Genomic DNA, 26,408 nt, shown 5'->3' with positions numbered 1-26,408 from the left:
AATGATTTCCATAATTTGCCTTATGTTCATTTAGAATAGAAAAATTTTAAGATAAAAATGTGATCTTACCTGCAAAGTATATCTGTTTTTGAAGCAGTTAGTTACCAATTCTCCTTTAGACAACTGATATAACCATGTCAATTTTCGGCCACTGTGGCGGCTGGCGTAGAAAGCTGTGAATCGCTGATAACTACGTTCCAACTAGATAAAAGGACAGCATTATATGGAATACAGATCTCACCACATCCTACAGGCAGCGTTTCTAAGTAAAGCACACTGTTCCAAGCTTACAGTACAAAGTCAGTGCTTACATAAAAGTAAAATACAAACGCCAGGTGTCTGCCTCTCTTGTAAAGCACTTTAAGCACTGGAAGGTACAATCTTAAAAAAGGTTTGTACTTCAAGACCAGCAGGTCCATCGAGGTGTTCATTACAGAACTAATTAGGTTCTGCTTTACAAGATAAGGAAACATGTCTGTAGAGCTGGGACAGACAGCCCACCTTTAGACATCCAGACCTGCCCCACTGCACAGGGCTCTTCCCTGAGTGTTGCCCCCACGGTTCACCGTGATGCAGCCAGCCAGCAGGAAGGCCATCTGCAGGCCTGTCCCCTTCCACAGTGAAGGCTGCCCTGCCCCACCCTCCACTTAGCACTAATGGGATGGCAGACAAACCCATCCTTACCTCTGATGGCAAGGCAAACGTACAAGACTGCTGGAAGGGCCAGGACCCGGAGCTCAGCACTTGAATGCTGAAATCCACTGTGGGGCGGAAGAGAGGGGAGAGTGAACATTCTGGAATACATTAATTAGTTTATAAATTGAAAAATTCAATCATTTCAGATGAATGTGGATTGCTCTTTATTAAAAAGCACATTGAATAAAAATCCTGCTTGAATATAAAATTAAGAATTGAACATTTTATTCAATTAAAATTAGCAAAAAGTGCAAGAGCCAGATACTCTTGTCTTCCAAAGAGTGAGAGTCTTCATTTTGCTTCCACCTCGGAATTCTGCTGTCACACGCCTGCCCTGCTTCCCTTGCTTTCCTTTTCTGTCCTGAATCACTCAGTCCACTCAAGCTACGCCTGTGCTCGCCAGGCCCGGCATCATCACAGCCCCAGACTCATGCAAACTCACAAGCAGGAGAAAACCGCTAACTTCATTATAGTGTACGTTTCACTTATTACTGCGAAACGACACACATGGTCTATAAATTATAACAGTAATTTCATCTTCACAGATAGTTAAAAAGCCCACTGGCAAAACTGTCCAGTTTTACAATAGAATTGTCATTCTGATTTGGGAAAAATAAAATTCTCCATTTTTCATTTAAAAAGACAAAGATGATCAAAAGATGATGTAAGCATAAATCTGCCATCCTACTACTATGCAAGGCCCTAAAATACCAGCCCAGCTGCCTCTCCTGGAGAACTGAATCACCTGCACCTGCCTGTACTGATCCCTAATCCCAGTCTGAAGCCACAGGTCTTTAGCTTGACTGTTACCTATGCAGGCCAAGTGAACATTAAAATAAATGCTAGAATGGATCCAAGCTAAGGTTTACAAGACAAAACCACGCCTGTGAGTCCCTCCCCAGATCCCAACCGGTGGTGACCTTGCCCCAGTAGAGCTGACATCACTTCAAGGGTTGTCATCTCCTAATGTCACATGGGAGTCGGGGGAGGAGGGCTGGGCATTTGGGAGGAATCTCCCGCTTCTTAGTTCTTGAATTTCTGACAAAGCCCCTCCCATCTTTACCTAATATTTTGTCATTTCTTCATTTGCTACAGAGAACTCTGCCTGTAAACACAACATAGAGACACACGGATACTCACAGTCTAGGGGTTCTGAGTTTGTCAAGTGCTTTTTGAATTGCTCGTTCAGATCTTTGCTCACGCCAATGTCTTGAAACATGCGCTGAAGTTTAGAGGTGTACTCGAACCCGCAAGCTTGCTGAGAAGAACCCAGATGACTGTCTTATTAATTTGTACAAAAATATAAATGTATACAAGGGAATCTTAGAGAAATCAGAGTATACAATATATACTTAATTATATGGAACTACTAGCAAAGCTAGTAACATTTTGCTATATTTTACAGTACAAATATGCATGGATTAATATTAATACACTGTCAAAAAACCCCACAACTCTATGTTGCACAGTGAAGTGTTCACACACACAATTCATACACAATTTGTGAGCATTTAAGAGCAAGGTGTCCTGACACTGGTAGAATACAATGATGAAATAATCTATCTCTATCTCTTACCAGAAGCTGAACTGTGTGCCCCCAAAATATCTAAGTTGAAGCCCAAACCTCCAATGTGATGCCGTGTGGAGGTATGAGGTCTTGAGCACGGGGCCTCACAATGGGATTGGTGTGCTTGCAAGAGATGCGCAAGAGCTCTGCACTCTCTCTGACACGTGAGGCACTGCAAGAAGGTGGCTGCCTACAAAGCAGGAAGAGGGCCCGCACCAGGAACCCAATCAGCTGGCACCCTGATCTCGGACTTGCGGCCTCCAGAATTGTGAGAAACTATTTCTGTTGTTTAAGCTACCTGGTCTATGGTATTCTGTCATGGCAGCCCACGCTGACAAAGATACCTACATAATTTCGGGTCAAAGTAAAATATGCTCCAAGTCAGATAAGGGCACTCGACAGCGCCGACACACAGGCGCGCAAAGGAGGTGGCAGAGGAAGAGCTGCGTGACCACAAAGTAACCAAGCCCAGAGCAAACAAAACCTCCACTCAGCTCCAGGCCAGCACAGTGTGAAAGTGTGAATGTGCTGCAAGGCTAAAGGTGTGGCAGGCAGGAGAGGCCCCACAGATGGTGAGCTGAGCCCAGCCAGGCCTGGGTAGGATGGAAGCCCCACAGTGGGGTGGGGAAGGGGTTGGGAAGGCACCGGGGCCCAGCGAGAGTAGAGTGATAGTTGTGGGAGGCTTTCAGAAGAGCAGTGGCAGAGCTTCTTGTACAAACCACTGCACAAACTCCTCTGCCTGCCTCATAACCTGGAGAGACTAAGAGCTTTCTTATTTTTTTCTGAGACAGAGTCTCACTCTGTTGCCCAGGCTGGAGTGTAGTGGCACGATCTCGGCTCACCGCAACCTCTGCCTCCCGGGTTCATGCCATTCTCCTGCCTCAGCCTCCCAAGTAGCTGGGACTACAGGCGCCCGCCACCATGCCCGGCTAATGTTTTGTATTTTTAGCAGAGACGGGGTTTCTCCGTATTAGCCAGGATGGTCTCGATCTCCTGACCTCGTGATCTGCCCGCCTCGGCCTCCCAAAGTGCTGGGATTACAAGTGTGAGCCACCGCGCTCGGCCACAGAGCTGTTTTAATAATGACTCAGAAGCTGGGATTTTTCAGGAAAAGATGAAACTCACCTTTAATTTGGAGATCATGCTGGCTTCGGCATCGTCACTTGCACTGTTCTGGTGGACGAGCCTCTTGGCGAGCATCTTCGCGTAGAACTTCTGAAATACGTCTTTGTCTTCTATGTACTTGAAGACAACCATCTGGCAAAGCCACCGAGACAACACACTTAACCAGCACACACACAAGCCGACAGTGCAGAGCCGACTGTCACCGGCCACAAGCCAGGAGCCAAGATGTGCCTTTGGCTTTGGGCAGGTCTGTACGCCAACGTTTATGATGGCAAAATCTCCACTCCAGAGTCTTGAAAGTTTTGTGAATCCCTTAATTCAGTGAGTTGGACTGACTGAGTATTAATGAGAAAAGTATGAATGCTAAAAGTAGTAACTCAATTTAGGAAGTAAAACCAGAGATTCAAAATAAAATCAATGATTATTACTTTTCACATTTCAGAGGCCCTCTATAAATAACATTACAAACAGCTTGTGAAATACACAGCTACTGGAAATGGGTATGCTCATGAAGCACTTACCACTTGATTGAGTGTGTCTTCTAGTTCTGCCTCCTCTGGGTTCTTGGAACTGAAAATTTTAAAAAGATACCATGTTTTAAAACATCAGTACGTTTAAACAAGCACCACTTAGCCAGAATGCAGCTTCAAGCATTCAAAAGATCAGTTCTCATCAGATTAGTGCAGAGGAAGAAGGAAGGTTGACTTTCCTTACCTACAGCAAATTGGCAATCTCATACTGTAACCTCAACACTGAAGAACAGATTATGAAGTAGTCATTTAGAATATCCAAGGTGAAAACCAACAGGAGATATTTATAAAACATTTCCAAAAACATTCTGAAGAAGTTTGCCTTTAAGATAATCCACTTAAACTTCAGTAAAGGAAATTCACTTTACCAATTGCTTTCTAGTCTGCTGTAATTTAACTTTGGAGACATAAAAAGGCACATAGATTCCCTTTCATGGCCCAGTCATTAAAGATGATGAAGGGGTTTAAATTCCTACTAAACTGCTGCCCTCTGTAGTTGTATGTACAAGAGATGATTGTCCTTTAACAACTGATTCATTCTATGAACAAACAATAATTCAAAGGTGAATTAAAGGTAGATGAATTTTTGTACAGGTCTTTTCTACAAGACTGCTTTATAAACAAGACCCCCTAATTCATATAAAACGAATCAGCCACCACAGAAAACTCTGAAGAGGTGTCTCCAACTTTAGAACAGTTGGTTCAGAAAACCCAACCCTATTCTTGGCACTCTTGGGTCTGGGGTGTTCCTCTTCCCTTGGAGCAGTTTAACTTAGTGCCTCCCTGACTCCACTCGCCCAACACACGCTCATTAAAGAGGTGCTGTGGAAATGTCTCTGCCATTCTGTCTGCATCAGTGGCCTTAACTAGTATTAGTAGACTTGACGAGGGACATTTATGAAAAGACAAAGGATAAAAAGGACACTAAGGCCAGGTGTGGTGGCTCACACCTGTAATCCCAGCACTTTGGGAGGCTGAGGCGGGTGGATCACTTGAGGTCAGGAGTTCGAGACGAGCCTGGCCAACATGGTGAAACCCTGTCTCTGCTTAAAAAAAAAAAAAAAAAAAAAATTAGCCGGGTGTGGTGGCACGCCTGTAGTCCCAGCTGCTCAGGAGGCTAAGGCATGAGAATCGCTTAAACTCAGGAGGCAGAGGTTGCAGTGAGCCAAGATTGTGCCACTGCACTCCAGCATGGGCGACAGAGTAAGACTAAGTCTCAAAAAAAAAGGACACTCTAAGTGTTCTGTCAAACAAACTGAATGAAGACCCAGCGGAGTATCTCCACAGTCATAACACGCAGCCCCCTAAAATGAAACCAAGTCATCAGAGGCATTCCAATTTAAAGTCCTCTCTCATTTCTGGAGAGGATCTGATCGCAATTGTTAAATTACACATTAAACCAGGAATAAATACTCCTGTTTATTGCAATAAACAGGAAAAAAAAATCAAACACTCAGAGTTTCTCACTGGCCTTGGGTAAACTGCGTTAAGAGAAAGCTATTGACCTTCATCAAATGTTTTCCCATCATTTACCAAAAAGGTCACATAGTTGGTACATGGTTCTCTGTTCATGTAGTAAATTACATCAGACTTGGTACTGCTGGGTTATCCTTACGTTCCTAGAAAGCTATACTATGTTGTGAAGAATTATTTAGTTCACTGGGAAATCTGGCTTGTTAATATTTTACTTAAGATTTCTACAACTCTATTCTCAAGTGACCCTTGTTTGTAGTCTTTTCATTCTGGTACGTGGGTATTTCTCGGTCTTTTTTGTATCGGGGTTATGCTAGCCTTCAAGGGCTGTTTAAAATATAATTTATTAATATCAAAACCAGTATAATTTTGGCGTGTGGAAAACTATTGCAACAGAAAGCCAGAAGGAGATTAGCTTCCTTCATTAAAATCTTTAAAACTTATTGTTGTGATATCTGAAATAGAGCATTTCTAAACTGAAGGAAACTTAAAGTGAAAGAGAAGCTGAGAAAAACCAGAACACACAAACAAAAAATTCAATGAGAACTTCAAAAAACACACGCAGAGGAGAAAGCTATATATTATATTGCTTCCAGATCTTAATACACATAAATTGATTAGAAAACATATCAATTGAGAAATAAGATTCAAAAGTAAAGAATATGAAACAGCAACAAAAACTCATCTAACAAAAATAAATTTAAAACTACACAGAATAACAAAGGTAATCTACGGCCATACCACTCTGAACTGGACGTGCCCAATCTTGTCTGATCTCAGAAGCGAACAGGGTGGGGCCTGGTTAGTGCTTGGATGGAGAATAACCAAAGTCCCACAATGCATTGAGACATTTCTGTTTGAAAAACAGCCAGTGGGAGGGAATGCAGATTTTCAACGGGAAAGACGATTATGTTTAAGCATTTTCTCATAACGTACAAAAATTCCAATTTAATGTATGTAAAATGTAATGTAGGTTTTAATTCCTCATATAAAAGCTGAGATTTTAAACAGGCATACTAAGAAAACATAGGGTCATTTAATACCTTTTCTTCAACAAGGAGTCACAGTATCGAGCCAGCAACTCAGGCGATTTACTGGATGATTGGGCCATCTTGGTAACCGCGTTGTTGTTTATGAAGCGACCACAAGCCTGCGTTACACGGAATATAGTTAGAGACAAACGCCCCATCCATATACACTACAGGCAAGTCACAACCCTCACACACCTACCTTATCAAGAGCAGCCACAAAGCCAGCGTCATTGTTGAATGCAGACATTACCAGGGCATTGTATTTTTTATGAACATCAAGTACTGTCTGTACATACATTTTGGGGTCCTTAAATGGGGGCAGAAATAGAAACAAAAGTTGGTTATTGGGGATTAAATTGTGTATTAAGGTATACAATGCATGTACTAGCATACAAAATATTCTAAAAGCTATAGATACCTTTTCAAAGTTAAGAGAAAAGAGCAAGAAATACTTTTGGTACCATCGTTGAAACACATAGGACATTTTGTTTATATACATAAAAGAAAAAACAATCTATTCTCCACACTCAAAACTAAATATTGATTCCGCGCTTGCATTAAAAACAGTGAAAACTCAAAGAGATCATGAAAACAGCATTTTCCAAGTGACAGTTCTGCTTTGCCAATTCCTCCTTGTTAAACAGTGGAACTCTGGACTCTGTTTCAGCTGGAGAAGGCGTTTAGCCGCCGAGGTCGGTCATCAGCCCGGCTGGGCAGGCAACGCGAGGGAAAGCGGCGCTCAGGGCGGGAGTCTGACTGCGGCCCCCACCCACTGCAAACCAGAAGCGCGGATCCGCGTGGCGCTGCCGGGGGCCAGGGCCTCATCGCAGGACGGGAAGAGGGGCAGAGCGCGGCGCAGGGCAGCAAAGGGGCCTCCCCGGAACAAGGAACAACATGGAAATGCAACGGGAAGGCTGGCCGCAGAGGCTCCTGTGGCCAAAGGAAGGCGGCGACAATGGAAGGCAAAGGAGACGGAGCTAAGTGCTCATGAGAAAAACAGCGCTGCTGCTAGGCATGCAGTGCACGCCGCCACCACCCTTCATGAGACCGCAAAAGCCCACACTGGGAAGCAGGTGCTGTTTTCATCCCCATTCTACAGATGTAGAAAGTGTCACAGCTAAGCACACTGCCAGGAAATGGCGCCAGGCACAGGCTTGGCTCCGGGCTGCGAGGGAGCCCGGCTGGGAAGGTTGGTGGGAGGGAGCCCCGGGTCACCCCCAGCCAAGCACAGATCCAGGCGCCGCGGCACGCCCATGTTTCCACATCACGATACATTAATCTGCAGGGCTCAGGTGCCAGAAATCAGCATTCCCAATTCTACCTATTCTGCATTTTTTATAACATTTGATTTACTTGTTTTTAAATAACAATGAGTAAGGATGAATGATTTTTCTGCAACAGGGTTACACTTAAGAGTGTCAGAAGTTTCCTGTTAAAAAAAGCTCTATATAATAAATGCAAGGTTTATTATTATTATGAATATATTGTGCTAAGTTCAATAAGATATAAATATGGTCTCCACCTGACATAAACATTTGATAAGAGAAAACATTAAAAGGGAACTTAATGCAAAATAATTGCCAAATAAAAATCACTTAATATTGAAAGGCAGTATTGCAGATATTTAATATTTTAAAATTACCATCTTAAAAATGTTAAAACACACAGAGCGTGAACTGCACTACCAGATAGCCTTGCTCTTTGTTTCATGGCTATCCCAGACGTAGGGAAACTTCTTCCACTTTGCCTGGATGGTCTTAATCTTCAGGGTGAACCAAAAGCACCTCCAAGTTGGGCCATATCTTACTTCATATAAGCTTGCTTCTTTTAAACAATGAAAATATTTTCTGCTTGACCTAATTGTGGTTTTGTCACTGAAATAGATATTGCTTCTGCCAATTCAGATTTTAGATCACTTTCAGATTTCGTGTCAAATTATTCCAGAACATTCACATATTCTTCTCTCTGCCTTCCTTCTGTTACAGTATTTACAAAGTGCTCCAGCCTACAGCGAGGATTCAAACACTGGAAAATGCTAGAAACGTTACTGGGTAGTTTTCGAATACGGTAACATGCAGGATCTCTTAACAAGTTAACGGCCCTACAAAGAACTGAGTGTCACAACTGCCAACTGAAGGACTCAATTTGCTTCCAAAACTTGCTATTTTTTTGGAAGACCCCTCACAGGGTTTATATATAGTATGTTATGTATATAAATATTAATACTTATTTTATTTGCAAGAATGACTTCACCCTTAGCAGCAGAGGGGCTACAGATCCACACTTACAAGGCCTTGCCCACCTGGCAGCCTGACCACTCGGCCTGCACGGCTTCCCTGCCACACGCCTTCACCCTCATTCCCGAAAACGCCAGCCTCGACTTACTCACGCTCTTGCTTGCGACTTGTCATTGGTGGACTCCTCTGAACCAGTGATGTCTCTATGTTGACTATAACGTTTCCGAATTATAATACTTTTCCGTATTTTCTCAAAATGTGCCATTTTCCCTCAGATTTGTAATTTGGAAAAATACCAATTTCCCAAGGAATGCCAGGAACGACTTCTCACATGGAAAGCCAAGTCTCCAGGAGTAAAGAAGTCTTCAGGCTCCAATTCCAAAATTCTTTCGACTACAGCAGTCTGGCTGGTGAGATGGGAGGACTCGCATGGAACCCACTAAAGGAAAAGTGTCACAACACTGGCCTTGGCCGGGCGCGGTGGCTCACGCCTGTAATCCCAGAGCTTTGGGAGGCCGAGGCGGGCAGATCATGACGTCAGGAGTTCTAGACCAGCCTGGCCAACACGGTGAAACCCCATCTCTACTAAAAATACAAAAAAATCAGCTGAGGGTGGTGGCAGGCGCCTATAATCCCAGCTACTCGGGAGGCTGAGGCAGGAGAATCGCTTGAACCGGGAGATGCAGGATGCAGTGAGCCGAGATGGCGCCACTGCACTCCAGCCCAGGTGACGGTGCGAGACTCTGTCAAAAAAAAAAAAAAAAAAAAAATCTGGCCTTGAAAATGTGAATTTAGCATTTGAGGTTCAGAGAAAAGCCATTTTTTAGGAACTGGTCAAGAGGCAGACAACACACTAGAATAATATACGGGAGAGAATTTTAAGGAACCTAGTCAGCAAATAGAGAAAAGATGTTCAAAAGGGGAGTAGATTTAGCATTCAGGAGGTAACCGAGGAAGACAGGTTATAAAACAGAGAGGAGAGAGATCAGCTGGATCAAATGGATGTTTTTCAAGAAAACAAAGAACAAAGGTTTGAGGCTTAAAAAAATAAAGTAGTAATGGGTTTGATTCAGGACCCTCCGTGTATTCACGAGAGCTTTTCACATGTGAGAAACAGGAGGACATCTCCCAGGGCTTGTCCCTAAGGGCTCATTCAACTCCTACATGATTTCAGTTGTTGTTATACCGAGGACGGACACATTCACATCCACACCAAACTTCCCCCAGGTGAGCCCGTGTGGCCTGCCCTGGGCTATCATGGGATTTCCAAAGCCTATGTCACGAATGGCCTGATCTGCTCCCCAGTCCTGTGTTCTCTGGAGCTCTTCTCGGCAAGTGCCACCACTCACCCAGCGGCTCGAGCCAGGCACCCAGGACTCAGTTCCTGCTTTCCAACTCATGAATCCTGTGAATCCACTCAATCCATACAACCCGTCCATTTCTTTTCAACGTTTTATTGTGGAAAAAATTCAAATATATTCACAATTAGAAAGAGTAGTAAAACTTACCCCATGTACTCATCATCCAGTTTTAACAAATGTCGAAACACAAAACCTGTCCGTTACAAAGCCAGTGTCTCTGCATCATTCTCTCCATTCCCCGCACGACCAGCCCAGTCTCCAGTGGGCCACTATCACTATCTGAACCACGACAACAAACCTAACTAACCTAACTGGTATACTTGTGTTGTTAGTCAAGGTTCCCTAGAAGGACAGAACTAACAGGAGATATATATATACGGGAGTTTATTAAGTATTAACTTACACAATCACAAGGTCCTACAATAGGCTATCTGCAAGCTCGAGGAGCAAGGAGAGCCAGTCTAAGTCCCAAAACTGAAGAACCTGGAGTCTGATGTTCGAGGGCAGGAAGCATCCAGCATAGGAGAAAGATGTAGGCTGGGAGGCCAGGCTAGTCTCGCCTTTTCACGTTTTTCTGCCTGCCTTATATTCGCTGGCAGCTGATTAGATGGTGCCCACCAGATTGAGGGTGGGTCTGCCTTTCCCAGCCCACTGACTCAAATGCTAATCTCCTTTGGCAACACCCTCACAGACACACCCAGGATCAATACTTTGCATCCTTCAATCCAATCAAGTTGACACTCAATATTAACCATCACAACTTGTAACAACTCTTCTTCCTTTTCACCCACTTTCTACATGGCAGCAAGCACATATATCTCGTCGATTCCATGACTGTATCACTCTCCGTTGGTTTCCTCTTGCACCCTTAGGATTAAGCCAATATCATCAACACAGCTTTCAAGGTTTTCCCTGGTCTGGCCAGCCCATGCTGCCTTCTTCGTTCTTAGAATGGGCTGTGTGTACACCCACTGAGGGGCTTTGTTGTGTCTGGGATCCCCCTTTGCTTAGCTAGCTCTAACTCTTTTCTCCATCTCAAACACTTTTTTCAGTGATGCTTTCTCTGAATTTCCAAGATAGGCCGAGGCTGCCCTGTTAAGACTACCCAAACCCCATCCCAACACTTATCACACCTGCCAATTCCTTGCTGGGTACATCTCGGTGTTGCCCACTGGGACCATGTCTGCCTGCTACCACTGCCGTACTTCTAAGTACCTAGTGAAGTGGCATTCATCAAATAATCTCCTAAATGGCTAAACCAGGAACATAATGATAATCATAACTGAATTATGACCTTTTATTCCATACATTTCCACTAAAAGGATAATTCTAAAGGCCAATTTCATGAAGAGAAAATACACGTTAAGAGTCTCACATAACTTTTTATCTTACTCTTTCTTAAAAACGTAAACCGAATATGGCATACAAAGAGGTGTGAGGGCATCATCTCATGGAGAGCTGGTATATATTTACACACAATTTCTGGGGATCAGTTGTGGTGCTAAGTGATACTTTAACACTCGAACACTTCCTAGTAACCCAGCACCATTCAAGAATATTGCTAAAGAGGAATAATGGGGTGCTACAGCCTCGAGGGGAGCATCCTTCACCATTTCATCTACATAAACTGGTGCTCTCCGGGCTGAGGGGACAGATCTGACAGTCTGTGGAAAGCTGCTCTTGCCTACACTACGTCTGAGGGTACATTCAGCCTCCACATCTTTCATCCAGCCAGGGGCTAAAGAGAGCAGATCAATTACAAGAGCTTTAGGAGAGTTCCCTGAGGACAGGCAGTCAACAAGAACAGATCAACCTCAGGACACCAGGACCTGGCTTGACACTGTCCACAGTCTTACCTCTAGATAATTTTTCCTTAAAAAGGGGAGAGAAATGAGGCCCCACTAAGTAACAAAAACATATCGTGCAGTTGTTTGGGGGCAGTGTCATTCTTCCCATTAGCATCAGCACTTGGTCTTCAAGTAACATTATCTCCACGCAAAACATAGAGAAGCAAAGGCTTCAGAAAAAAAACCATAGAGAGTATGTGTGCAGACCATGCACTTGGACCATTATCTGGGAAGGTGCTCAATGGTATCCCCACCACCCAGCATGGTTCTGAGGTTCCCACCACTGCCAGTCTGTGCGTGCTCAGGGGAAAACATTAATTTTGATATTAATAGGCAAAAAAAGGGGGACATAAGTGTTAGATCTCAAAAATCATTTAGAAATAATCTTGCATTTTCTTAATAGGCCTTTTCTACTGTATCATCTCACCTCTTTCAATAAGCAGAAACCAACAGTTCTTCAGATGGAGCGTGGTTTAAAGTTTAAAATACTGAGACAAAAACACTAACAATTCAGTAAGTGCTCTCTTTCCTCATTCTTCTTCTTCTTCTTCTTCTTCTTCTTCTTCTTCTTTTTGACACAGGGTCTTCTTCTGTCTCCCTGGCAGGAGTGCAGGAGTGCAGTGGCATGATCTCGGCTCACTGCAACCTCTGCCTCCCTGGTTCAAGTGACTCTTCTGCCTCAGCCTCCCAAGTAGCTGAGATTACAGGTGCATGCCATGACACCCAGCTAATTTTATCTTTAGTAGAGATGGGATTTCACCATGTTGGCCAGACTGGTCTCAAACTCCTGAACTCAGGTGATCCACCCGACTCAGCCTCCCAAAATGCTGGGATTACAGGCGTCACCCACCGTGCCTGACCTTCATTATTTTCATGGCGATGCCCTGGCAATGTTAAACAATGCCAGCAAGAAAATGCTCCTCCCCCAAAGCCTCTATTGGTCTAAATTCAAAAATGTTGCTGCAGTTGCCCCTGGATTTCAGTCATATACACGTAGGATTGGAATGAGCACATTTTAAGTCTTCCCTTTACTACGCATCGTATGACTACATGAGAGTTAATGTGGAGAACTCTCCAACACGTGCAGACTCAGCTAAAACATTTGTTTGAAGAGGGAGTTCCTCTGGGTTCCTCAGGACTCACATGACTAATAATAAACCACTGGTTGACATCTATGGACTACTTCATCCAACAACAGCAGAATATACTTTCTTTTCAAATCCACCTGCCTCAACCTCCCAAAGTGCTGGGATTACAGGTGTGAGCCACCATGTCCAACCTTTTCTCATTATTTTAACCGGCCTACCTGCTGCTACTTTTTGCTTCAATCATCAATATCTATCTTGGAATCATGGCTCTGCACCTCAGACCACAATTTTTAAATCTTTAATCTCATTGTCACCTTTGGATTCTGATCTACTATCTACACATTCCTGATCCCAGCGCCATAACTGTGTGGGTTTCATTTTGATTCTGGCCTTTGTTACGCCCCCTGGTTGTTCCCCTAGTCCTGGCTGACACCTACATTTCCTTTAGTTCAAGGTGAGGCTGAAGTCCTTGTTTTCAGCCTTTCAGAATGTACTCTGTAAATGTGGAGGCTGTAGGTGGACTAGATTTAGGGGCTGAGTGTTTACAGACGAAAATGTTAAACTTTGAAAGCAGAACTAAGACTTGCCAGGAAAGACTGACTTCTCTGAAGAGAATGAAAAGATTCCCCAGGTAGAATGTTTCAGAAAGGAATAATTAAGTTAGTTCAGAAATAGAAGTAGTGTATAGGAAGATGAGTATAGGGCTGCCTGACTCAGTGAGGATGGACAGGAAAGAGAAGTTCATGGGCAGGGTCTCTAATTGGCCTTGAGCCAATCAAGGGTTACTTCAGTACTTATTTAAACTACAATTTAGTTGATGTGGGTATAAAGTCAAATTTGGGTAGGGACATGCATCCATAGTGGATTTGCTTGTGAAATGATTAAAGTCTTCCCTACAATTAAGAGAAAGAAGGGCGTATGTTGGATATAAAAATGACAGCCTGGGCCGGACGTGGTGGATCACACCTGTAATCCCAGCACTTTGGGAGGCCGAGGAGGGTGGATCACCTGAAGTCAGGAGTTTGAGACCTGCCTGGCCAACATAGTGAAACCCCATCTCTACTAAAAATATAAAAATTAGCCAGGTGTGGTGGCACCTGCCTATAATCCTAGCTACTCAGGAGGGTGAGGCAGGAGAATCGCTTGAATCTGGGAGGCGGAGGTTGCAGTGAGCCGAGATCATGCCACTGCACTCCAGCCTGGGTGAAAGAGTGCGACTCCATCTCAAAAAAAAAAAAAAAAAAAAAAAAAAAAAAAAGCCTGGTTATGTTAGACTCCAAAATGACAACTGTGTACATTTTCGTTTAGGGAAAATGATTATTCTCTTCGTCTCATGGCAAGACAAAATAAATCCAAGCCATCCTTGTTTCTCTGAAGTTATGTACCTGTAATTCACAAATTTAGCTACGTGCTATCTGAATCAATGTATATTATCAGCATATATCAGCTTTTTGTGTAATTAAATGTCTGACTTACTGTACAAAACCGTGCTTCCTTTTGTCCTAAAGACACTCTTTCTCCTTTCCAACATCCACTTAATCAAAACCTGCACATTTGTTTCTTAAAAAAAGTTTTAATATAGAAAATTTTCAATATGTTCAAAATGAGAAAAGAATAGTAAAATCAACCCCCATAAACCCATTAGCCAGCTTTAAGGAATAGCTATGGCTCTAAGAGTCTATGAGTTTCTCATCTGACCCTCTTCCTGTGTGTGTAAGCTGATTTTATCCATGTGTATCCTATCTCCTTTGAACAAACCAAGCCGGGTTACACTCCAAATGTAAGGTTCTGTAGCTAATTTTATCAATGACTGGACAGTGTTCTTTTCTTACCATCCAGAGAATGTTTGCATCAAGACTCAGTTATTTAATCACGCACTTCACTACAGAAGAGAAAGGGGATCTTGGATGTCTAAACTAAACCCAAACTCAAATCTACCAGAAGTAGCTGGTAGTACATTCGTCTGTTCACTGGTCTAAGTTCACACATGACTGGGCTTTTATAATTATTTCTAACTCAACTTCCCAGTCTAAATCACAGAACTTTTTCTGCTAATGTACTAGGATCTACCCCTTAGTCTTCCATTGAAAAATAACTTGCCGGAGCTACCTAATTTCTGCCTATCAAATTCTCTATCTGATGTGCTGCCTTTTTTAAGTATTATACCATCACCCCAATCCTGGAGCCAGCTACTGAGAGCAGCTTCTGAAAACTTCTCCTGTTTCAACACAGCATTTCTCTCAGAACTGCAAATAAAGTTCACAACATTTCTCCCCAGTCAGTGTCTGCAGCCCAACACTCCCAACACTCCAATGTTAGACCCAGCAGCCCTGCCGGGTGTTGAAGTATCTCACAGACCCATCTCTGTTGGGCCACACTGCAATACCTGTTAGGCTGAGGACACTAAATCAAGATATGGTTTCAAAGAGGACTTGTGCTTTTTTGTTGCTACTTCTGCCCTGAAGACCAATCTCTTATAGCCTGATTTATGTTCATTTACAGAACTGTCTTTGTGGGGGAATACAGTAACATCCAGACTGCTGAGCAACTGTGTGTTAAACATTCAAAATGGAATCAGTTGTATAGCCAAGCATTAATTAACAAGAACTTACAAGTCTGCATTATTTGACCCTTCTCCTGAACTTTATTTTGGCATTGTGCTATAAGCTGGTGTCATGGAAAACTATCAAACTACCCAAGGACTTGACATCCTATTTCCTTGTGAGTGTACTGCTGATGATGCTGTCCACGGCACTACCATGCTTTTTAGGATGAGCCACTGGAGAAAGTATCCTCAGCTCTGACCACCAAGAAAAATCATTCTTCTGAGTTACTAGCCGATCGTACCCCACGGCGCTGGCTGTCTTTAATGGCAAGCTCTCTGTACTGACTACAACGATTTCGAGGCAAATCATGACCTACCTCTAACAAGAGTAACGGACTGCATTGCACACACTTTGAGAATTATATTAAGCTCTATTTTGTGTCTCATATCCTTATTTTGCTATTCTCCGATTTATTTAATTTATCCTATTTTATTTCACGTATTGTGTAAGCAGCCCCAAGTCCTTTTCGGAGCAATGGGAAGTGTAACTAAGATGTAAGTATACAGAAACCTATTCTGGATAAGGTGTCGTAATAAGCTCTGAGGACACAAAACTGGATAGAGCCATCTCTACTACAATAGAGGGACATTCACACGGACATCTAAAGCATAAAGCAGTGCATGTGTCACATAAACAGTCCAATGTGCCATTATTTCAAGCGGGAGATGCTACCATTCCAAGGTGACTGAGAAACTTTTGAGCTGGGTTTTGAGAGATAAATAGGTATTTCACAGGTAGAAAAAAGAAGGACTGTGTCTAAGAAGAGAAGACAGAAGAAAGCAGAGTGAGGCAAATTTACACAATGGTGAGTTCCAGCTGAGAAGACACATGCAGCGGGGTCAAGAGTCGTGCAGCCGAGACGGCAGCCCTGCAGCAGACGGCCTTCACCATTATCATCCACAGATCCTCGCTGGGTAAGAGGCTAGGCCCGAAACCGCAGAGCATAAAACTATAATGAGGCGTGAGCTTCGCTCTCAAGGGTTGTACCACCCATGGTGCAGTGACAGGAAGCACAGGAAGTTATAAACACATGTACACTTGTAATGAGAGTTTTATAAATGGGGCTTAGGATAGAAGAGTTAAGGTCAGCTCTTTCTAGAAGGGAGGATTTGAGCTGGCCTTAAAAGCAGGACTAAGACAAGCAGAAGGTAAGGATGACTATGTTATAAGTAGAGACATTAGCCAGAGTTTTGGGGTAGGGGAATGATATTATAATAGTTTCACTGGAAGACGGGGTTCATGAAAATATGGGCTAATTAGAGGATTTTGATTTAGTGTAATATTATGATTTATATTATCACAAGGAAGGGCTTTATTCTGCTTTGTTTAAAACAAAGGATGAAAAGAACACAGAGTAAAATTATAAATGTATTAAGTGGTATTTCTGAAAGATGAAACTGCTAATTATCATGAGGGATGAATGGGAATGGGAGAGATGTGGGGCCATTTGGGAGGTGCAGTGATAAACGAAGCCCAGATTAAGATGGTAGCCTTGGGACTGGAGAGAAAATGCATAGAAAACAGTAAGAGCCAAGGGAGGAGGAATTCCCATGCTCCACTGACTCAGCCCAGAAGACAGAGGAGGAGACAGCTTGCTACCGAGACAGGCAGGCTGCTTACTGCTTTGAGGAGGATTCTGAGGCTACGTCCAGACCCTCCAGGAAATTATACCCTATTAGATTACTAATGCTTATGATGAACAAGGCATGAGGGCAGGGTGACTCATGCTACACAGCTGCCACCTCTGTGCTAAGGAATGGAGAAGAGGTGAGTTTCAAATGAACCTGCAATGTAGGCACTAAACTAGGCAGATGAGGTCACAGAGATGTGACAAGGACAAAGGCAAGGCATTCTAATTCAGAATTCTTGACATCATGTCTACTACAGGAATGCCCTAAATGCTTGCTGAAGAAATGAAACAACGATTTCAGTTTGATCTGCAAAATTTGTTTGCCCTTTGAGTTCAAACACCGACCACATCATGCAGCTAAAAATACTCCTCAATTTGGGATAATGTTTCAATAAACCCATCATAAACTGAATGTGCGGGTTTTTTTTTTTTTTTTTGAGACGGAGTCTCTCTCTGTCACCCAGGCTGGAGTGCAGCAGTGCAATCTTGGCTCACTGCAACCTCTGACTTCCAGGTTCAAGTGATTCTCCTGCCTCAGCCTCTGGAGTAGCTGGGATTACAGGTGCCTGCCAACACGCCCGGCTAACTTTTGTATTTTTAGTAGAGACGGGGTTTCGCCATGTTGGCCAGGCTGGTCTTGAACTCTTGGCCTCAGGTTATCTGCCTGCCTCTGCCTTGGCCTCCCAAAGTTCTGGGATTACAGGTGTGAGCCACTGTGCCCGGACCTGAATGTGTGACAATATTTTCAATGTACGATGAGTTTATTGAAAGTATCATAAATGCCTATTGTTTTCATGCCATTTTAAAGTCAAAAAAATCATTAAGGTGAGCCATTCTAAGCAGGAGACTGTTTGCAGTTGCTTTGGTCAAATAAGAAAAATTAAGAGCCTAGCACAGGGCCAGGCACACACAGTGGGCATTCAATTCTTTTTAAAATGACCATGTGAAGGAATGGTCTCTGCTTTGAAGATGCTCCCCTTCAAGCCTCTCTAAGTGAATGGGGGCCATCACCTTCTATATTTTAATATAGATTATTTTTTGATACATTCCCAACCTGTTCCTGGGCCAGCAATCATGCATGGGGTTACTTGCCCTATTAAGCCATTTCTCCTATCCCTTGCTCAGCTCGAAACCAGTTTGAAATCCCATCCTTGAATATTTGTGTGCAAGGTTCCCAAAGTCCTCCTGGCGCCCCAATGCAATAGGCTAATTGATCGCCTCACATATCAGTTGAGCACAAATGCCCTTGATCACGAGGCTCTCTGAAGGCTGGAGAGAACGCTTCCCAACAGAGTGGAATCCTGACGGACAGTCCCCTCCCCACTCCCAGGTTCCGAGGGCTGTCTCTTCAGTTTCACGTCACTGAGGGCTGCCAGCTGTTAGGTGGCGAGAGGGAGATGCCATGAGGGAAATTCCCCTTGAGCCAGTTTTCCAGAAATAGCCTTTAATTTTTAAATTGGTTTTAACTAGGGAAAAGATATCCCTTAAGAAAAATTCATAAGTAGGTTCTAAAACTTCGAACACAAAAAATATTTGACTTACATGATAAACTGGAAACCTCTACGAATTTCAGTCTAGGCCAGATATTAGCAGTAAAGCTGGTTTTCTAACCAAATTAGTGGTATAAAAGGATTAGCCAGATAAAAAACTTTTTTTGGCCTCTCAAAGGAGTTTATTTCATCAAGAACAGCTTCAGTGTAACATATATAGTGTTCTAGTCCAGAGAAAGACACAGGACTGATATTACACATTTTTGCACTTAAAAAAAATCACTTAGGTAGTGCCTTCTATGGCATTTAATATGCTAATTATAAATGATTCTCATACACTATGATTCAACTTAATTAGGCAAAAATTTTTAAACTTTAAAAATTGTGTTCTCAAGGTAATTAAATCCCACTTAAAATCATGTACAATAATTCTAACTTTTACTAACCTTTTTTTCTCCTGATTTTTCATAATCAGTGGGTTTTTGAAAATAATTATGGTTGGGTTACAATGTGTCTTTTACATTTACCACATAAATGATAAAAACTAAAACCTACTTAAAAGTATTTGTTTTTTAGCAGCTGTGTTTCTTTCTTACAATAAGTAATCAAGCACCTACTGTGTGCCAGGCTATGGCCCGGGCACCCACACTCCCCCTGAGCTTCAATTCTGTGGGCTTTCCTAGAGATGGCGAATGGAGGTGGCAAGTGTGAGCCCAGAGCAGGGAAGGGCACGAGGAACCCACGCACCAGTCAGACAGCATTCCAACAGAAGGAGCCAACGGCAAGTTTACAAATAAGAATAAAACTGCATTTTAGGAAACACTCCTTTTGCAGAAAATTGGAAAAGAATTTGCTTTCCCGAACATTTTACTTCATAAGCACAACAATTAAAAAACTCAGAGTTTCATGAGTTCAATGTAGAAACAGTTCTTATGTAAATAATAAAGTAGAATCAGTAACTTACTAAAAAAACTAATATTTGACTTTTGTGAGTGAAGGCAGATGCAACGTGGGTTTACTGAGCTATAACTCTTCTTCACGGGAGAAAATCTTGTTTTGGTTCTTAAATTAAGGTTAATCAGTGGCTTAGATTTAAGTAACACAAGCATTGTTTAAAAGCTTGATTTCTCGTAAAATGTAACTGCTGTTAAAGGCAGTTTATTTGTGCTGTCATTGCTGACGGATGAAGCTTCCTCAAATAGAGAAATGATTTACATAGAAGGTATACTTTTGCTTTAACTGATCGAGTTAGGTAAATGTCAGATTCAAGACTCATTGACAAAGTCAATCGGCAGCATTTATTCAGTGCCTAAAATATCAGGCAGCTGATTGTATCCAAGAAAGAAAACAATGGAACATGAGAATCACAGTTGATTATTTCTCCAATTTAGCACCTTACTTTGGTTTGGAAAAGATGAACATTAGAATTAACGTCCCATCTTTCCTATAAAACTGAAAAAGTAATTTATAATGCTTTTTTTTTCTTTCTTCCTTTTAAAGGAGACAGGGTCTCACTACATTGCCCTAGCTGGTCCTGAACTCCTGGGCTCAAGTGACCCTCCTGCCTCAGGCTTCTGAGTAGCTGGGACTATAGGTACACACCACTACACCCAGCTATCATGTTTATTTTAAATCTAACTATATTCACATAGAACACGAGTTCCCTAAGGCCAATCTCATACCTAGTATATAGCAATTTAAATGAAAAAAGCAAAAACTGCTTCATTAATCTATCTGATGAAATAACAGACTTCCCACTTAACTCATTTCAAGGAAAGTCAAGTCATTTACTTGGCTGTGCTGCCCATATAGGTAAATTGAGTTCTGAATCAACAACTGGGAAGGCACCTTATATTACTGAAAAAATGTCTTCACCGAATTGACCCCTTCTGAATCACAGGAGGGTGAGCGTTGTGTGTGTGTGTGTGTGTGTGTGAATCAGGCCCTTTAAAGGAACATTTAGCTTGGAAATAAAGTCATAAAAACTGAAGGGTAATTTTGAAATGAGTTTTTAAATTAAAAAAATTATGTGTACTCATAAGAACGTGCAGCAGTCATCACTGCTGAGCAATTATGTGCCCTGATTTAAGCACTTTACATGTATTGTTTATTCACAAATATCCTATGGGATAGGCATTGTCATTCTATTTAAAAAAATAAAAATAAAATAAAATGACAGAGACAGAAGTAACTCGCCAAGGGTGAGATAGCTGTCAATGGTGGAGCTGAGATCCGAGTGCAGGCAGCCTGGCCAGGCTGTGTAATCACCACACGGTAAAGACACTGTATGCGCCGACACTGAGGACTCTATACTTAAGTTTTTACTAAAACCTAGAGATCTTTTTCATAAAATCCACAGCTGAGCCAGTTCCCTCCCATCTTGTGAGCATAAAATTGTTTTAAAAACCTAAAGGAAAGCTTTATACTCAACCCTTTAATAATTCATAGAGGCGGCTGAGTGTCAGCAGCAACTCCCAAAATTAAACATGGAAAAGAAGCCTTCAAAAGATAACAGAAAAATAAGGATTAAAAAAATACTATTTTTGATAATGCTATCAAAAATAATTAATCATTAAGCACAATAAAGTCAAAACAAGAGAAGCTTTCTGCATTCAGATGTAAGAACCAATGTGGTTTAGAAACTTTTCTTCTCGGCCGCGCGTGACGACTCACGCCTGTAATCTCAGCACTTTGGGAGGCCAAGGCGGGCGAATCACCTGAGGTCCGGAGTTTGAGACCAGCCTGGCCAACACGGCGAAACCCTGTCTCTACTAAAAATACAAAAATTAGCCAGGAATGGTGGCGAGCGGCTGTAATCCCAGCTACTTGGGAGGCTGAGGCAGGAGAATCACTTGAACCCAGGAAGCGGAGGTTGCAGTGAGCCGAGATGGCACAACTGCACTCCAGCCTGGGCAAGAGAGCAAGATGCCTTCTCAAAAAAAAAAAAAAAAAAAAAAAAAGAGCTTTTCTTCTCTATTGTTCTCCCAGTTACAACTGAAGTTCACAACAGGAGCAAAACTGAAGGCAACTCATTCGTGTCTTAAAAACGCAATTATTTCCAATGTGAAATTATCACCTGAATTACAGATGACCTAGCAGGAATATTCTATGTAGCCCTGGGGAAGCGGAGGGGTGTAGAGAAATGCTATAAACTGCAGGGCCTCTCCAGAGTACAGCCCTGTGGTCTTCAGCCAGAGGCTACTATCCAGATCAAAGTTCCTGTAAGGCACAACCTGTGGACTGTGAGTGGCACAGTAACAGCTTCCAGGAGCCTTTTGTTTCTAGGGAAGCAGCTTCTCCTAGCGAGTGCAAGGAATTTAACAGTGAGAAGGCATAAAAGGAAAAAAAAAAAACATTATTAACGCCTAAAAAGTGCGAGGGAAAAACTTACGGAGGTATTTACTAAACAAAGATGTCTGTGAACTATCTACTTCAAAAAGACAAAACATGGTTCTCAGAGTTCTAATGAAAATGGTACCATTTAGATTTGGAAGTAGAGACGCATAACACATGCTTGCAGTTCACATGTGGAAATAATCAGCCTGACTGATTTTCAATGAAATCTTACTTACATTTAAAGCAGCTTCTCCACACTTTTCAATGGCTGCAAGACCCTGATTATGAATGTGTGTCTCCAACAGTTTTTTCAATTCTCCTAGGCCATCCTGGATTCTAGATACAAGATTATACATGCGTCCCAAATCTGAAAGAGGAAGAAACCCCTTTTATGCACTGCAACAAATTTTGCATATCCATTCTACTAATTATGTATTTATACTGAGATGAAAAATACTCTGCAAAAGATAACTATGTTTTTAGACTTTAATAATCAATAGCATTTAATTATAACCAAATATTCTCTATTTGGTATATGTATATTTTGCTAAAAGTAACAATGAAATTGTTACTATTTACTATAAATTTACTATTGTAAATTTATTTTCCCCCTTACTATGAGAAATCACTAACATAAGACTAAGCAAAAAAAAAAAAAATTTATCAGAAACAACTCTAATGCTTCCTAAAATTCTCAAGATTGAAATAGTATTTATGCCTGACACATAATAGGCACTCAAATATTTGTTTAAAAATAATGAATACATTTAAGGAGAATATGGATTTCTATCTCAATTATAAAAACAAATGAGTTGAGAAAAGGTCTCCCAAATTGATTTAAGACATGTATATAGCATATGGTTACTTTATGAGGACCACAGAAGAAAAATCCAAACTTCAATCTTTTATTGAGCTCCTAACATGCCCCAGTAAAACATGGGAGTGGTTAAGGGAAATATAAGATGACAGTCTCCTCATCTCAGAGAATTTTCAAAGGAAGAACAGTCAAGAAAAAACTTGGGGAAGCATCATTTAATGCTAAAGTGTATGGAGCAAGTCATATTCTAAATACACTCTTCCCCCTAAGTCAAACCAAAATGCTCTGCAGAAGTCTGAAATTGGCACATAACGATGTACAAAGACATGCATCTTTTTAAAACTGACATGGGCAAGTAATGCCGTTGACTCGAGAGTCTAGAATCAAAAGCAGTATCAAAACTGCAGATAATTATAAATACCTACATTTTATGAGTCTTGTGGCTCACCTTCATTTTTGTCAGCATCCAATAAATTCTGAAATTCTGTGTGGAAAATTTCCAAGTGTTTTTCAATGAGGACTTGTTCACATTTCCTTGCTAATTCATCTTGTGTGCTTTCATGAAGGTAAACCTGAACTCTTCGTTGTTCCTCAAGCAGACGAGCCTCTGCCTGGAGAAAATTAATTCAAGTGAATGGTTTTGATTCATTGGTAAAGAACTGTTACAATTCTTTAATATGTAAATTAAAGGAAACTGAAAAATGGCAAATTAAATTCACATGCCAGCTCTAATAAAATGCGATTAAGAAAATAAGGGAGGCCTGGGCATGATGGCTCAGCCACTTTGGGTGGCTGAGGCAGGAGGATTGCTGGAGGCCAGGATTTTGAGACCAGCCTGGGCAACACAGTGCGACCCTGTCTCTAAAAAAAAAATTAGCCAGGTGTGGCACGCGCCTGTAGTCCTTCCTAGCTACTCAGGAGGCTGAGGCAGGAGGATGGCTTGAGCCTAGGAGTTAAAGGATATAGTAAGCTATGATCGTGCCTCTGCATTTCAGCCTGGGCAACAGAGCAAGACTCCGTTTCTCAAAAAACAGAAAGAAAAAGGAAAAAGTTCTTTGATTTTACAGTAAACAACAACCATATTTAAACAGCCACTGATGTCTGCCATTTTCTCTGTAATACATATTTCCATTTCAAACTTCCTTTTTAAGTGCCCTAACAACATCATCGTTATTAACAGTTAACATGTCTTTACATCATTTTGATCCCTCAGAGAATGGTATTTTATCTTTTTGAGGTAATGTCTCTGCCACTCTAAGAAATGAATGCATCTTCTGTGCAGATACTAAGATGTGGTACTTTAGATTAAAAACTACTTGAAGCCAAGAGTCACACAAATATAAGCCCTGAAGTGATTACATGGAAATCATCATCAGAAATCAGACTTTTCAAAAATTTAGAGAGAAACTACTAAATTATCAAAGCAAGGAAGAAAGTTCAATAAATTATTCAGGTGATCTGAATAAAGAGAATTATATTTTGCATTATAAAAATGCCAATACTCTCCAAAATGATTTTTGTTTTAAATATATTTTTTTCAGAGATAGGATCTTGGCTCTGTCTCCCAGGCTGAAGTGCAGTGGCACAATCACAGCTCACTGCAGCCTCAAACTCCTGGGCTCAAGTGATCCTCCTGCCTCAGCCTCCTGTGTAGCTGGGACTACAGGTGCATGCCGCCATACCCGGCTAACTTTTTAATTTTTTCTAGAGACAAGGTCTCACTGTGTTGCTCAGGCTGGTCTCAAACTTCTGGCTTCAAGCAATTCTCCTGCCTCGGCTTCCCAAAGTTCTGGGATTATAGGCTGTCCAGCTACCGTGCCTTGCCCAGATTTTCAAATTTGGTATAATTTTGGAGAAATCTGGAAAAATTCAACTGGTAATGAATCAATACTCAAGAGCCAAGAAAAAATAAAATGAAAAAATGATTAGGCGGGACTTGTACTATCAAGAACTAATAATAATGGGACAATTGTTTAAACCACGTAAGTCAGAACCTTATTACACGTTCTAAATAGCTAAATGTGAAAAATAAACTTGGAAAATATCTGCAGTATGTGTCAAAATGTCAATATTCTTAATACATAATGATCTCCAGCAAAGCAGTGAGTACAACCAAATAAAAACACAAGGAAGAAAAGACAACTCATAAATGAAGAAATAGAAAAAAGCTTGAAGTTAATACATTTCCAATAAGAGGTAGTTATTATATGTTCAGTTAATGAACTATCATTACCCACTAAAATAAACACCAACTACTAATAACAAATCATTAGTGAACAAGTTACAAAAAACCTATACCATGATTCCAATGTGGTTTATATAATCAGCAACAGTGCCCCAGGCTTGTAGGTTTATGTTATTTGTATTTTCCAAAAAGTCTACAGTTAATGCGTAATTTTGTTTTTCTGATTATAAAGCTATTTTAAAACAATAAATGCTGCTTTATATCTAATGTTCCACTAAGACTGATAACTCAAGAACCTAAAGCTGGTGGAATATAGAACATGCAAACCAAACAGCACCACTTTTTCTGTTTTAAGTTATAACTCTTTCTTGGAAGAACATAATCATCTCAGGCAGCAAAACATAGTTTTACCCCTTCCGAGATGAAAGATTAGGCTTTGATGCCATTCCTGATTCATCCTCTGAGAGGCACGGCTCTCCACCTCTTAGTCTACAGACCCTTCCTGCAGGGGCCGACGGGGCAGGAAGAGTGAACAGGTGCCTAGGTGATTACAGAAACATTCATGGCTGAGGGGCCTCAACACTAGCTTATTTTATATATTGGCAAGGAAACCAAGGTCGTAGGCATTGTCGTCAGGTTTCAGAAAGGACAGCCATTTAGGTTCTCTAATGATTCCAAGTCAAATAGGCTCCTGATCATCACTGTACTTGGCAGACTGTTGTATTAGAACACCAAGGTCAAATTCAAATGACTAAATAAAAGTATGCCATTAAAGATGGTCTTTATTAATTCACTAGGATCGGTTCTCAGTAAAAACAAAAGGAAAATAAAAACCAAAAAAGAGAAGCAAATTAATGAAGTATGGTATATTTTTAAAGTTTTTTAAAAATGACATTAGAAACCTAGAGTAGTCACACAGAGTTTCTGTAGCTCAGATCAGTCTCAATCGCATGAGACAGTCAAATCTTTTAGAAACACTAACATGGTTCACTCTTCAAAGCCATGCTTGGAAAGACAAGCCAAATATTCTTAGATGTTTCCTGTAAAACACTCCTAATAGAGAAAAGTGAACACAGACCCAGGGAATTTGAACTGCTCTCAACTGGCTAGAATTTGCAGAGTATTTCTTGAAGGGTCATGTTTTATCTCTTTGTTGTTCTATTTCCTGATAGAATGTTTGTTGTAATGTAAACATAATTGCTCCCTAAGTTATTGAGTAAGATTTGCCACCCTTTATCCTGTGGTTTTGCATCCTCCCAGGCATACACTGGAGGTTTTGTGGGATGTATATTTGTAATACCAAATACATTAGCTTTGCTCTTTGCCACACACCATTCTAAGCACCTTTTCACAAATAAATACCTCATGTTAAAATCTGTAAATACTAAA

The 26,408-nt window shown here is 41.4% G+C and overlaps 1 protein-coding gene across 5 annotated transcripts in view; it reads right to left on the bottom strand.

Annotated features, from left to right (window-relative positions):
• The window catches only part of CUL1 (cullin 1), a 102,112-nt gene that overhangs the window by 10,547 nt on the left and 65,157 nt on the right, over positions 1-26,408 (bottom strand). For all 5 annotated transcript variants that reach the window (XM_055115487.2, XM_008973964.5, XM_063606132.1 and 2 more), the window contains exons 8-16: positions 23,283-23,445; positions 22,254-22,384; positions 6,622-6,729; positions 6,435-6,541; positions 3,910-3,958; positions 3,389-3,520; positions 1,837-1,954; positions 685-761; positions 70-201 (exon numbers count right to left, since the gene is read on the bottom strand). In XM_055115487.2, coding sequence (XP_054971462.1) covers positions 70-201; positions 685-761; positions 1,837-1,954; positions 3,389-3,520; positions 3,910-3,958; positions 6,435-6,541; positions 6,622-6,729; positions 22,254-22,384; positions 23,283-23,445 — 1,017 coding nt within the window. The remainder of the gene's footprint in view (positions 1-69; positions 202-684; positions 762-1,836; positions 1,955-3,388; positions 3,521-3,909; positions 3,959-6,434; positions 6,542-6,621; positions 6,730-22,253; positions 22,385-23,282; positions 23,446-26,408) is intronic.

The sequence above is a fragment of the Pan paniscus genome, chromosome 6 (genome assembly GCF_029289425.2).
Source record: "Pan paniscus chromosome 6, NHGRI_mPanPan1-v2.0_pri, whole genome shotgun sequence".
Lineage (NCBI taxonomy): Eukaryota > Metazoa > Chordata > Mammalia > Primates > Hominidae > Pan > Pan paniscus.
This window is presented reverse-complemented; position numbering and strand designations above follow the sequence as displayed.